Genomic DNA, 14,594 nt, shown 5'->3' with positions numbered 1-14,594 from the left:
TCCCCTTTGGGGTTTGGGTCTGCTTTCTTACTAAATACTAACAATTATCACTTCATGGTAGCAGCAGTGGGATTTATAAAATATATATATATATATATATATATATATATATATATATATATATATATATATATATTTCAGAGGAAACATGATTTAATTTAGACAAAAGATTTTGAAACATCAGTTGGAGATATTTATTGATTTAAAACCACCTGAACAGTGAGATTTTTTTTTTCTCACTGGTCTTCCAACTGAAACCAAATTCCCTTCTTTCCTCATTCGTTTTCTTAGTTTTTAATTAATCATTCTGACGTTTCCTTTTAGAGGGTCAGACGATAAGGCCTTACGGAAATTTTAATAATTTCACCTGCCCGTTTTTTTTGTTTTTATTTTGGTGTTTAAATTAAATTTTGTTTCCTCTGAAATTTCTCCTTCCATTTTGCTGTACCAAGAATTTACTTATATATATATATATATATATATATATATATATATATATATATATATATATATATATATATATATATATATGTTTTGAAATTGGTTCTTGCTTTGCGCTGAAGAGAGGCCTGGTTGTGCAAAACTATAATAAATGAACTATTATATAATTATATGCCAGCATTGGGACTGAAACAATTGTATGCAAATGGTTACTAATAAAAAAAACAATATTTTTGAAAATGAGTAACTGTATCAGTTTCTGTCCCTTGCATCGTGGTACTTTAAGAAATATTTATTGTTCTAGTATTGCATTATCTAAATGTAAACCCTTGTGTTATTTATATGTTATTACTACCTCATGTAGCTAAATTACATATATGCTTGCATGTAATTTAGCTACTATATATATATATATATATATATATATATATATATATATATATATATATATATATTTAAATAAGGGGGTAGTCACCAACAATGTGTATTTTTTAACATTATTTTATTATTCCGTGTCTTGGTTTTTCATTGAGAATTATGTTTAGATCATTGTAATAATGTTTTTAAATCATTGAAATCGTTTTTAACGCGTTTCAGACGTTCTGTAAAGCGTCCTCTTCAGAAATTATTTTCAAACTGTGTTGGAGATATAAAAATAGCATTTTCTAGTTCATTTGAAGTGTTTCAAAGGGGTGGAAACGTGTAAGTGTCTACTATTCATTGGAATGTTCAATTTTTATTACTCTTTTATTGGGGGCTGTGGCGAGTTGGCTGTGGTCACTTCTGTGTTGTATTTCTCTCTCTCACTCGCTCCCTCTGCTTGTGTTTTCTTTCTTTTCCTTTAGGGTAGGATGTGTGTGTGTGTGTGTGTGTGTGTGTGTGTGTGTGTGTGTGTGTGTGTGTGTTTTCTTTATTGGTTTGAAAATGTGTGTACTGTTTTATAGTATTATGAGGTTATTCGCTTCTCTAGGAAGGTGACTGTGATCCAAGGTCGTTACTAATGTGTATGTGTGAGGAGGGGGGGGGGAGAACCAGCTCTTCTGAAATAAGGGTAGGGGTGCTTTCATTCTATTTTGATATTTATTTTTTAGATTCTTAGATTTTAGTATTGCGATTTTTCGTTTCAGTCTTTTCGGGTATTCCTTATATTATGTTTGTTTAGATAGAGGGGTGTATTTAAAAATATGTATAGGAGATTTTTTAATGTTTCTATTTATTTGTTTCCCCATGTGGGTATGGCCAGACCCAGGATCGGTTCCTAGTGTGGGGAAGATCTCGTTCCCAGGAGGGGAGGGGCCAATTGGAGGGGTATAGGTATGGGAGGAGGATGATAGAAGGGATGATAGTTGTCTCAGTCATGAAGGATTTCTCCTCCACTGACTGAGGGGGGAGCGAGATGTTGGAACAGATATTATACTATGGTTCTAGGTGTTTCCTAGTGTTGTTGGTTTCGAGGTTAAGTAGGGTTGGTATTGTTCAGTGTGTTGTATTAGAGATAGGGGTGTTATCTCTGTGTGTGGTTGTATGCGCGCGCATGTGTGTGTTTTAATGTGTCGGTTTTGATTTATGTGTGGGTGTGTATATGTATATGGATGTGCATGCGAGTGTGCCTTGCATTTCATGTTTTTGTGTGTTGATATTAGGCTCTGTTCAGTTCAGGAGTGAATCTTGTGATGAAGTTTTTTCCTGTGCAAGTAAATAAAAATAATTGTCTGTTTGGAAGATTGGATTATTTTGAAGCTGTTTCCACTGCATGTGTGTACGTGTTTTGAAACATAGAGGTGTCTGTTATCTGCAATTTTGATGTTGCTCTTATGTAAGGCCACTCTATTGCTGAAATTTTTGGTGGCGCCTATGTAGGATTTGTTGCATGCTGTGCATTTTAGTGCATACACTACATTTCTGGAGGTGCAATTTAGATCCTTTTTTATTTTGGATGTTTGTGCTGGGTTTTTGAATGTGCATGTGTTTCCTTCTATTATTATGTCACATACTCCACATCGCGGTTTGTTGCATTTTGTAACCCCTTTTGTAGTGTGTGGAACGAGTTTTGAGGAAGTTAGGATGTGTTTTAAGTTTTTGGGTTGGCGTTTGCTTTTTATTATTTTTGTTGTTTTAAGTATGTTGTTTAGTTTGTTGTTCTGATTGAGGAGGATAAGGTTTTTTGTTATCTGTGTGAATAGTTCTGGGTTGTTTGTGTTGTGTGCTAAAATTTGTTCTTTGTTGTGTTCTTTTGCGATTCTTAGTTGATCTATTGGAATTTTTTCAGTCAGTTCAATACCTTTCTGTATTAGTATTAGTGGATATCCTCTTTTCCGCAGTGTTATTTGTAGTTCATTCAGTCTTGTCGAACGGAGGTGTCTGTCTGTTACTATGGTGCAGACTCTATGTGCTAGGGAGTAGGGTATTGATTTTTAGACAATTTTTAGTTTGGTGGCTTTTGAAGTGGAGGTATTGTTGAGTGTCTGTGGGTTTGTGCTAGATGTCTGTGATTATGTAGTTGTTTTTGATTGTTACTAGGATGTCTAGGAAAGGTAGTTCTGTGGGCTTTGTTCTAGTGTGAAGTTTATTTTTGGGTGTAGATTTTGTAGCAAAGTGTGGAGTTCTCTGATATCCCCCCATGTGGTTCTCCAGAGGATAAAGCAGTCGTCTAGGTATCTTTTCCAAGATTTTATGAAGAGTGTTTTTATATTGTGCCCATACTTTTGCTCTATCCTTTCATAAAGGGTCTCTTCTAGGAAGGCGAGTGTAAGGGTGGCATATGTCGGTGCCATTTTAGTACCCATTGCTGTGCCTAGTATTTGGATGTAGTTGTCTTTATTGAATTGGAAGGAGTTGTTATTGAGGATTATGTCGATGCTATCAATCATGAATTGTTTATTGAATCTGGGGTGTAAAGTCTGTGTATGTTTGTCAATCCAATATGAGATAGCTTCTTTTCCTAGGTTGTGTGGGATATTGCTATATAGGCTGCTACGGACAACATTATAGAACACAAAATAATCTTTCACGTAAATGTAGTATCCACCTTAAACACAATCTGAAAGAGAAAAATAACAAACTCTTTGAGGGAGATGTGCTCCAGAAATTTGACGAACCCACAGACGTGCTTCAGTTTGGTATACAGCATGTAGAAAGACAAGTCTGTCAGAATATGTATGGACCCACAGAAATTCTACACTAGTCTCAAGAGATGTCTGCACAAAATACCAACAGCAGGAGAACTAAACCCAGCATTTGCAAAAGCCAAAGTGTTCAGTAAACTTGATAACAAGGCTAGATATTGGTTGATTCACCTGGACAAATAAACCAGAACTGTTGACAATCTGTGCAACATTGTTTGGATGTGTATGCTAGATTTACTGTTTGATTTTAATGTTTTGCAAGATATCTTTCAAGCAAAAATGGACCAAATCCTAGAAGCCTTAAATGGCGTGGCTAGTATTGCTGATGATTTAATTGTATTTGACTAAAAGGAAATGGACCATGATGAAAACTTGCACCACCTTATGGCCCGAGCAGCTAAGATTTGACTTGTATTCAACAACAAGAAGTGCTTCATAAAGCAGCCCAGTATATCTTCTTTTTTTTTTTTTTTTAGACATATACACTCCTACTTGAATCAAATCAGATCAAGATAAGGTGTGCAACATTAAGAAGATACCAAACCCACAAAACAAAGGAGAACTACAATGATTTTTAGATATGCTAAATTATCTTTCCCCCTATATTCCAGAATTTTGCTGAAGAGGCATACCTATTGCATGGTCTACTAAAATAAAAAAAAAAAACATGGATTTGAGATTCTGACCACCAAAAGTGCTATGACAACCTCAAAGAAATGATTTCCAATGACACATACCTTTCACATTGTGAACAGATTAAACCTACATCATTCAAGAGGGATGCTTTGCAAAAGGGCCTGGAAGTTGCACTGATCCAAAATGGTGAACCAGGTGCATTTGGATCCTAAAAATTTTTACCTGACACACAAACATCGAACAAGAGATGTTAGTAGTTTTGTATGGTACTCAGTGATACAACACTTCTTTCTATAGGAAAGCCTTCTCCATCATCACAGACTATAAGCCACTGGTCACAATATGTGCTAAACTATTGCATTCAGCACCACACTGGCCACAGTGAATGCTATTGAAGATCCAGGACTACTTGTACTGAGTAATATAAAGACTGGTACAGACTGGTTCTTGCTTTTTGCTGAAGAGATGCCTTGTGCAAATTAACTATTATATAATTATATGCCAGCATTGGGGCTGAAACAATTGTATGCAAATGGTTACTAATAAAAAAAAACCCAATATTTTTTTAAATGAGTAACTGCAATTGCCAACTACTTAACTTCATTGCGGTCCTGGATATGACCTAAAACTATATCTGATGGTGAGGCCCCACCTTGCGGGCCTTAGGGAGTGTGGAGCCACCCTTTAATTGCCATTGCTCCCAGGTCCACTCTGACCCGGAGTGTTAGTACATGTTAGGGTCCCAACTATGGGTTAAATAGAATCTAACTTTAAAAAAAAATATATATATATACTCCATTAAAAATCGTTCCTCAAAATAACTAGATTCGGCATTAAATAACCTGAAAAAGGTTGATATACTGTAAAACAAAAACAACCAACCAACTTAACTCCATTGCCTTCTCTCAAAAATGATAAACAAATTAAGCTAGATGAGAGAGTGAGTAGTATAAACACTGGAATTGATGAGGATTAGACCATCTCAACTATGAACTTCTGATTGGAAAAGCAGAAAATGCTATGAAATGAAACAGCAAAGAGCCCAACCATGAATCTCCTTGAGATCATATACCATAGATGGACAGATAATATCTGTGAATTGGCCTTTCTTCAACAAACTCACTGTTAAATCTGGAATCCTGTTCAAGGGCTAACAAATACTCATCCTGGGCTCAATGAGGGAGGACATCGTACACCAGCTCCACCAAGCTCGTCAAGGCAGAAAGTGAAACAAGATGCCGATTCGCATAATAAAGGTGTGTACTGGATAAATATCAACAAAGATATTGAAAAGATGTGCCAGTTGTGCACACTTTGCCAGGAACACACAGGTATGAACTACCGCACCCACATAAAATCATGGTAGACAATAGTTCACAGTACTCTGGATAGACTTTACAAAGCTTCATCAAATCCAGGGACATCAGGCATGTCACAAGTTCACCTCACTATGGCAGAAGTAATGGCTTCATACAGTGAAATATAAGATATATCAAATCGATGATAAAAAATCAAAAGGGAGAGAACTCTGGTATAGTATGAAAACCTATCATAGCAGATACAGTAAATTACTGCCTTCATACCATCAAGGTCAGTGTGCACAGATACTAAATAAACTTGACAACACGTGGCACTTAGGAACCATCATCAAGAATGATGAAGGACCTAGAAGCTACATAGTAGAGACACCCAACAGAACTAAAATCTGTTGCAATTGCACTCATTTGTACGCCATACCAATCTGGGGTTTTACTTTAAGGTGTTTTGTATTGGGCAAAGAATTTTTGGGATGAGCCTGATTCAGAGTAATATTTTCAGTAGAAAAAGGTTTGCAGGGTTTATAATCTATTGTGAGAATATGAGAGACATGTTATACGATAAACAAAAACAAAAATTATGAGTTCAGAAGACATATATTCACAAAAGAGATATTATATGTGTTTAGAAATGAAAGTTTACAGCAATAGGAAACACATAATGCTTGTGAATATTTTAGAGTTCTTTTAAAAACATTGAAGAAGTCTAAATTGATTGATCAAAAGCTGTACGGTTATAAAAATCATAGTCAAAACTTCTCTGCTCATTTATATAAATTATAATCCATTGAAATTTATTCATAAGGTTCAATTTTTATTTGATTTTCTATTAGAAAAGAAGTTCAGTGAGAAAGATTGGAAATATTTTAATGAATAAAGTTTATACAGATTGGCAGACGTTAATAAGTCAATAAATTGTGTGTGACTGTGTGTTCACTAATGTTTGTATATGCGTGAGTGAAGAGATGTTACAGAGATTAGCACCCAACAGAAGGGTACCCAGTGACACCAATCCAAAGACTTGGATCAATTAGGTTCCACCGGCTCCACATGGCTCACTTCAAACTAAATCGGTCAGAACTATAAGAACACCCTTGTGATACAAAGACTGATCTTATTCCATAGATCATAACACTATCTTCTATAATATAAATCTCACCTGTCTGTTTAAATGCACGTATGTATGTATGTATGTATGCCTGCCTAAAACTAAGACTAAATGTAAGAAAGCCTTCTACTCTGATAGTTTCTTCCCTAGAGCTGCTTTGGACCTTTGGACTTTGGAACTCTCTTCCGGGTTCCTGCTTTCCCAACTGTACTGACATGCAGAAGTTCAAGTGTAATATGAATAGACATCTGGCTGCTCAATTCCCTACATAGTATCCCTGCAACTTATGTCCCCAATAGTAGCCTCCCCCCCTACATCAAAGTGGCACTGTGGGTTGTTTGAAATGGAATTTATATATATATATATATATATATATATATATATATATATATATATATATATATATATATTAATTATATATATATATATATTAATAATTATATATATATATATATATATATATATATTAATTCCATTTCAAACAACACACAGTGCCACTTTGATGTAGGGGGAGGGGCTACTATTGGGGACATAAGTTGCAGGGATACTATGTAGGGAATTGAGCAGCAAGATGTCTATTCACATTACACTTGAACTTCTGCATGTCAGTACAGTTGGGAAAGCAAGAACCCGGAATATATATATATATATATATATATATATATATATATATATATATATATATATATATATAAATTACAATTTTAATTTTGAATAAATTAAGCATAAGGCCATTAAACGTGTGGAGACAAAAGAGGCCATTGGCCATTCATTTATCTATTTTATTTGTCTTATTGTTAGAATCATTGTAGTCACCATAATACCACATTTACTCCAGAGGACATCATACTTATAATCTCTAAATGCGTTGAAAAACATTACATTAAGTGAAAAAGACAAGGATAAGAAAAAAAACTTAGTAATGGAACTCTTCAATGACGGAAGACAGGATTCTTAAACAACATGGCCGAAGCACAGAAGCGGAAAAATCAAAACGAGCAAGTTGAAGAGGAAAGTGATGAAGACAATGACGATTGGATTGGGCCAATGCCCCATGAAGCTCTCAAACCCAAGAAAAAGAAAGGTTATTTTATTTAACTCGTTGATCATGACCTATTATAAAAACATACAACTATACACAACACGTTGACAATACGAATGATAACGATGATCGCTCATTCGAACTATTATTCTCATCTTGGTTTGTTATATTCGGCCGATGTAACTTTCCTCCAACCTTTTGTCAAATGCATCGTTTCAAAATTTGTGATCTTTATCTCAAACTCGAGCGTACTTATGCAGACTACGGATTGTGCTATTTGTTTTGTTTGTAGATAGGATTTTCAAGTTTTACGGTGTCTTTTGTTAGTGCTTGTTAGTTTTAAAGCAAAAACAATATTACGTATTTAATTGTCATGCCGAAAATAGTAATATATTAAAAAATTACGGAAATTTCATCGAATATAAAGTTATTAATAGTAAAAAGCAATTTTTACAGGAAATTGGGTAAAATTGCATTTTTCTTTGACACAGGGGACATAACTGTGAACGAATATTTGTTGTTTATAGCGATAAAAAACATAAAAGCAGTTGTTCTACTCGATGAATTTTCGTAATTTTTGGATATATTAATATTTTCGACAGGACAATTAAGTAAGTAATGTTGTTTTTGCTTAAAACGACATATTAAAAAAAAAAATCGATCCGTCGACACTATCTTAACACTTGTTAGGTACAACTGCAACTGCGCTTCATCGTTATAATAGTGAAAATCGAAATATCGAAATTCAAGTAAATCCAATGGTATCTACTTAAGTGTCATGTCGCAGTAATGAACATATCCAAAAATGACAACAAAAAAAAAAACGATAAGATAGAAAATTAATTTTTAATGAAAACAATTTTCAAAGACAGGGAAAATTGAGTTTTGCTACAAAAAGATAGATAGATAGAGAGAGAGAGAGAGAGAGAGAGAGAGAGAGAGAGAGAGAGAGAGAGAGTTTCAAATCGTAACAAGGGAGGTAAATATTTCCTGAAAACTTTGGAAATCTTAGCAAAACTCAGTTTTCGTTAATTGTCTTCGCAAACTGTTTTCATTAATAATTGATTTTCTACTTTATCGTTTTTCGTAATTTTTGGATATGTTCATTAATCCGACATGACAATTAAGTAGATAACATTGATTTTACTTGGAATTCAATATTTTTAATTTCGCTATTATAACAAAGAAGCACCGGTGAAAGTAGAAAATAGTTACAAAACCCTCCATGTTAAGAATGGGTTTCTAAATAATAACGTTATTATTTCAGCATGGTCCGTATTCTGCATAAGTACCAACTAGGACGGAATTTCAAATTGAACCTTTTATTTAATTGACGAGAGTACATTCTTTGTTCTGTCAACTATAGTCGGATTGAAGTGTTAATTTTATGTTATGTCGCATTGCCTGTGGTGATGATTGACCCTTCATCCCCAGAAGACATTGTCTAACTATTTATCAACGCTCCTAACTATTAAGCCATGGGTCTATAAAGATTTCCAAGTTCGACTAGGTTTCTAAGCACGAAAATATGCACCTGAAGAAAAGTCGGAGGTTACATCGGTCGAAACGTTGGGAATAGATCTATCAAGACGAGAATAGTAGTCTGAATAATGCACATCAATTCCGAAACGAAATAATACGCTTGATCAACGAATTTGAGTCCATGCTTTATTTTTAGCTAAACAAATTAAATGAACAACTAAATTTATGATATCCATATTTGCATTTTTATTATGAAAAATAATAAAAACATAAGTTTTTGTTTCTCGAATGTCTAAGTCAAGTGCAGTTAGAAAAGTTTGTAACTTTAAAATCGATTCGGCAGTAAATCGTCATGCAGCATTTTATTTATTTTTTTTTTTTTAAGCAGTGACTTCCTGACTAAAATAATGATTCAATTAAATTATTTTTTATTCTTTAATTGTCTATTAAAATATTTAAAAATTAGATTAGCTGAAAAATAAAATTTCAATAATGAAATTTTGAAAAATGTCAAGGGACATAACTCTTGATTTACAAAGAAAACGGGAATAAAGCAACAATTTATTTATCAGAACTGATAATCAAATTATGGTATTTTTTAACTGCAACTCAACATTCACTGTTAAGTTGACGGTTGGTTTTCGGGTATGCTGAAAACGAATATCACATTTAAGTTTGGGGTAGACAAGTAGTTTTCTGACTATTAAGACCTATATTAGCGAATGTTTTTTCACAACTGAACAAGTACTAATGCGCATGTGTTTTACACAGCACCCTCTCCTCATGTTAAGAATGGTGACGGACACTGAAATTCATTAAGTAATACATTGGAAAAAATATCTTAATAGTACTCTGTGAAAAACTTTTGCTCAGCTATGAGGCTTCATGGTGTCCTTAAATTTGTGAAAACCCTGCTATAGACTTTCTTATTTTTATTTTGTGTCAGGATTATATTTCAGTAATAAATTATAAGCACTTAAACTTTCCAATAATCTTGTTGATCGGTCACTTTTAGTTTTCATTATGTCTTAAATCAACCAAAAAATGTCTACGAATCAAGCATGTGTAGAAGATCACAGAAAATCTGGCTTAAGTGCATATAAAGTGACTTGATTGCTTTAAACATAACTGGTATCAGCTCTATGGATTGAACCATAGGTGTGAAACATTGCCTAATGTTGCCCAACAAGAAGACACTCGCAATACTTTAAATACTAAAACCGGTTGATGGTGAGGATGATAATGATCTACGAGTTTAGCTCATTGTTTAATGACATAATATGTTGCATATGATCTTATTACAGTGTCTATCTGTAACTGAAATTATGCCTCATTTTTCAAAGATTTCTGTTAATGTGAAACATTGAGATTTGTCTTCTATAATATAAATCTCACCTGTCTGTTTAAATGTATGTATGTTTGTATGTCTGCTTAAAACTTTCGACAGAGGTGACGGATTTTCACGAGATTGGTATCATTTTGAAGCTCGACCCTTCGGACGACAAATATGGAAAAATTGGCCGAAAACATTAATTCTGTCACCCTCAACTGGGCATTTTTCTATAGGAAAGAGTCTTTTTTTTTTTGCCAATATTTTTTAAAGTCATCCCCTCTTTTCGATTGTCTAGCCTTAATTTAAACCTACGTCACTTCCAGTTTTGCTATGGATGCAGCGGCAAACACATCACGTTTTTTTTTTCATATTCTTTTCCTCCTTCGTGGTATGGGTTCAAGCCTGCCTACTACCACGTTTTTTTTTTTTGCTCAACACACACCTCCAAACTCCAGGGCAATGCCGGGCACCCAGGCTAGTATTTTTCTAATGGGCAAAAGCTGATCCCCTCATAATAAATAACAAAGAATTGTCATACGTACTTGAACAGCAAGGCAATTTACTGTAAATTTAAATATTAAAATGTGAGATCCAGCAAATCTGATGCGAACTGCTTAACCAATCAGGATCACAAACGATTCATCATTTCAAATGCGTAAAACGTTGATGATTTGCTCTTTGTTGGTTAACTCTGAACATCTCTAGCATCCACATCATTTGTTGCCGGAGATTCCCTATTTTCTTGCTTCCACTCGAGGGCAAAGTGAGATAGATACAAGGTCGATTTTTTTTTTTTTTTTTTACACAGTGGTCACCACTTATCAAGGCCCGGAAGCCACTCAGGGATAAGGGTTATTGCAAGTACAGTACGTTAGTGTGGAGACCTGATGAAGTGTTTACCTAAGGGGGCGGTTCATTAGGAATTTGTCAACGTTGGACTTGAAGACATCCAAGTTGTAGTCAGGTGGGAAGCAGGCAGACGGAACAGAGTTCCACAGGCGTGCAGTTCTAAGAAAGAAGTAATGTTTAAAAAAAGAAAAAGAAGTCCAACTTCCTTCCAAAAGAAGGGCACTCTGAATTTGAAACAAAAATTAAAATTGCCTCAGTCTAGAAAGACTTTTCCTTCACTGAATGATGACAGAAAAGACGTATCAGAATGAAGGCAAGTACAAATATACTTTCTCGGCATCATCCACTTCTATTGTCTTACATTTCTTGCACACAAATTAGTTATCATCTCTTAACTGATCTGTAATTTCACTTTAACCCAATGTTTATGAGTACCACTTTATACAGAACCCTAAGTTACTCTTACTTTAATGTTAAAGGTGCTCTTAATTCTAACAGGATTGATCATTTTTGTACATTGCTTGAACAATCATGACGAACCACTTGCTGTTTTTTTTTTTTTACAATGAAGTCATCACTTATCAAGGCCCGAAGGCCACGCGAGGATAAAAGTTTAATTAATGTAAGGTGGTAGTATAGTAATCATTAATGATGTACATTGGATAGAATTTGGATTATTTAAGGGGACAGCTCAACAAGAACTTGTTTACATTAGACTTGAAGGCTATGATATTGTAATCGGTTAGGAAGCATGCCAGTGGAATAGTGTGCCACAGGTGGGAAGTTCTAGGAAAGCAGCTTTGTTCATGGAATCTGCGTTTAGATTTAGGCACAGATAGAGAGGTGGGGAGGAAATTGTTAATAGTGGTTGTAGCGAGTCGAGTATTTTTTGTGAAAGTTTGCTTGTCCCTAATTTATAAAAAGTCCCCCCAAACAACATAAAACTCTCCCAAATCTTTAACTTAGAAGTAGGTTATCTATTGAAAACAACATAACAAAAATTTCTCCCAAATCTTTAACTTAACAAATAGATTTTCCGTTTTTTTTCACTACAGCATCAGCATCTCTTCTGAATAAACAACCTGTACAAATTCCACTGGACAATGATACTTCTAACACACAAAAGAAAAGCAGCAGACTCACCACACAACCCTAATGTACTCATAATATTGAAGCTGTCACTAAATATGCTGCCAATCTCAACATGATTTTTAACATTTCTGTAAATTACTTGAACAACTTCACCAATCATTCATTTACCTTTTATTTTATGCAAAGCCAACCAGACATCTCTTGGCATTCTGTCAAAAACTTTCTCCAAATCTACAAAAACAAATTACAGCTTTTTCTAATCAAGATACCTGTTTTGCATTTGTCTCGGGATAAATATAGCATCAATGATATTTTGCCTAGACATGCAACCAAACTGCATTTGATCTATGCTTATTTGCTCCCAATCATAACATTCTAATCTTTCTTCTGGAGCTCATGGCTTTCTATTTGTTTGATGTTATTTTCTATTGTTTTCTTGTGTATTCAGCAACATCAGACCTAGGTTTATTTTACCTTTGATCCTGTCATAGAGATACTCTTTATATCCCAAATATAGAAATAACAGTGCACTATCAAAAACACATTTTATTAGGTCAGTATTTGTTTCAATGGCCTGTAATTCTGAAACCAAGAGTGTTTAGACCTATATACACCACACAAACCTGATGTACTCCCAATATTAAAACTGCCACTAAATATGCTGTTAAGTTTCACATGACTTTTAACATTTCTGTAAATTACTTGAACAACTTCACCAACCATTTGCTTGTTTCTAATTTTCAGCAAAGGCAATCAGACAGCATCTCTTTACGCTCTGTCAAAAGCTTTAACCAAATCCACAAAAACGAAATACAGTTTCTTATCAAGATACACGTTTTGCATTTGTCTTAAGATAAGTTCATCCTGAGACCTCTGATGTTAGTGTAGGAAATAGTAAGATGCAGAAATGTATCTGTAATCAAATTGCCCGACCCCCATCTTCTTGCTATTATGACATGTGTTCTTTAGAATTGTCTTATCTATTCCCTGCTTCTTTTGTTTCAGCTTGTTTGACTAGTTGGTCTGCTTTTCTCTAATAATTCTCTGTTTTGATGTCTTATTGTAATACAGCTTCCTATTCCAGTAGCTTCTTTCCAAGAGCCGCAGGCTTGTGGACTCTCTTCCTGCTGACTGTTTTCCTCTCTTATTGTTAACCTTGGTTTATTCAAGACTAAGGTCAATAGTCATCTCCTGTCTTTGCGATAATCATCTTTTGTTCTTGTTAGCTCCTTACATTAAGTGGCTTTATGCCCTGTCCTTACTGCTTTTCATCTATGTATATCTGACTTGTCATTTGTTGCTCAATTATTTTCTCAGTCACTTTCAGGATCTGTAATCATTTCTATCCAGAACTCTTCAGTTAACAATTGTGTTAAGATCTTAGGCTTCAGGAACAACCACTTCTTTTATGATTTAATTTGTCAAATCTGCGATCATCTCAATGCCTGTTTCATCTGCACCCTTCAACATTTCTACAATGCCTGAGCTTTCAGGTCTGGGTCTTGCAGCATCATTCTTCATCTTGTACCATTTCTTTCTCAGTTCTTATAGCTACTCCAAGACACTACTTCTGAAACTTCCAAATTTTCTCAGTACCATGTTTTCTGTCTCTAAATAGATATAACACCAGGGTTACTTTGTCCAGACATGAAACCAAACTGCATTTTATCTATGCTCATCTTGTAACGTGGTTGCTGGCTTCGTCATTTAAATGATTAAGCTAGAACATGTACAGATCTTGGCGACTCATCTGATGAGTTAGTGTCGCGTCAGCATTTAAACCGTGAGCATGACGTTATTGAATGAAATGCATATATACACATGGAGATCAAAAGAGAAGAAAAAGGAGAAGATGTATGGCGATTTGGAAGGTACACTTGACAAGCATATGAGTCTCCTCCTCCTACCCCTTTGAAAGCAAGCCAGCTGACCTGTGGGTCATAGGGAGAATTACTGCAACACATCAACTGATTGTGGCTAGAAACAAAACAGCTACTGTCTGACAAGAAAGACAAAGAAAGTGAGAATATATTTTGTCGGTTGTAAATACATATCGCCGACTTGCATATGAAAATGAATGAAATAAATAACTTTTTATTTCACCTAAAAAGTTTGTGCCAGTAATTTTCTTTGCGATTGTCTAAATCCAACATTTTTTCCATTTTAAAAA

General features: G+C 34.6%; 1 protein-coding gene across 1 annotated transcript in view; it reads left to right on the top strand.

Moving 5' to 3' along the window:
• The first annotated feature begins 7,551 nt into the window (after nucleotides 1-7,551).
• LOC145297859 (peptidylprolyl isomerase domain and WD repeat-containing protein 1-like) overlaps nucleotides 7,552-14,594 on the top strand; it is a 90,384-nt gene continuing 83,341 nt past the window's right edge. The window contains exon 1 of the mRNA XM_080144187.1: nucleotides 7,552-7,710. Within this exon, the coding sequence (XP_080000313.1) occupies nucleotides 7,590-7,710 (121 nt within the window). The 5' untranslated portion in view covers nucleotides 7,552-7,589. The remainder of the gene's footprint in view (nucleotides 7,711-14,594) is intronic.

Source organism: Euprymna scolopes, chromosome 2 (assembly GCF_053919585.1).
Source record: "Euprymna scolopes isolate OS-2025 chromosome 2, ASM5391958v1, whole genome shotgun sequence".
Classification (NCBI taxonomy): domain Eukaryota; kingdom Metazoa; phylum Mollusca; class Cephalopoda; order Sepiida; family Sepiolidae; genus Euprymna; species Euprymna scolopes.
The sequence above is the reverse complement of the archived record's forward strand: the minus strand, read 5'-3'. Positions and strand labels throughout refer to the sequence as shown.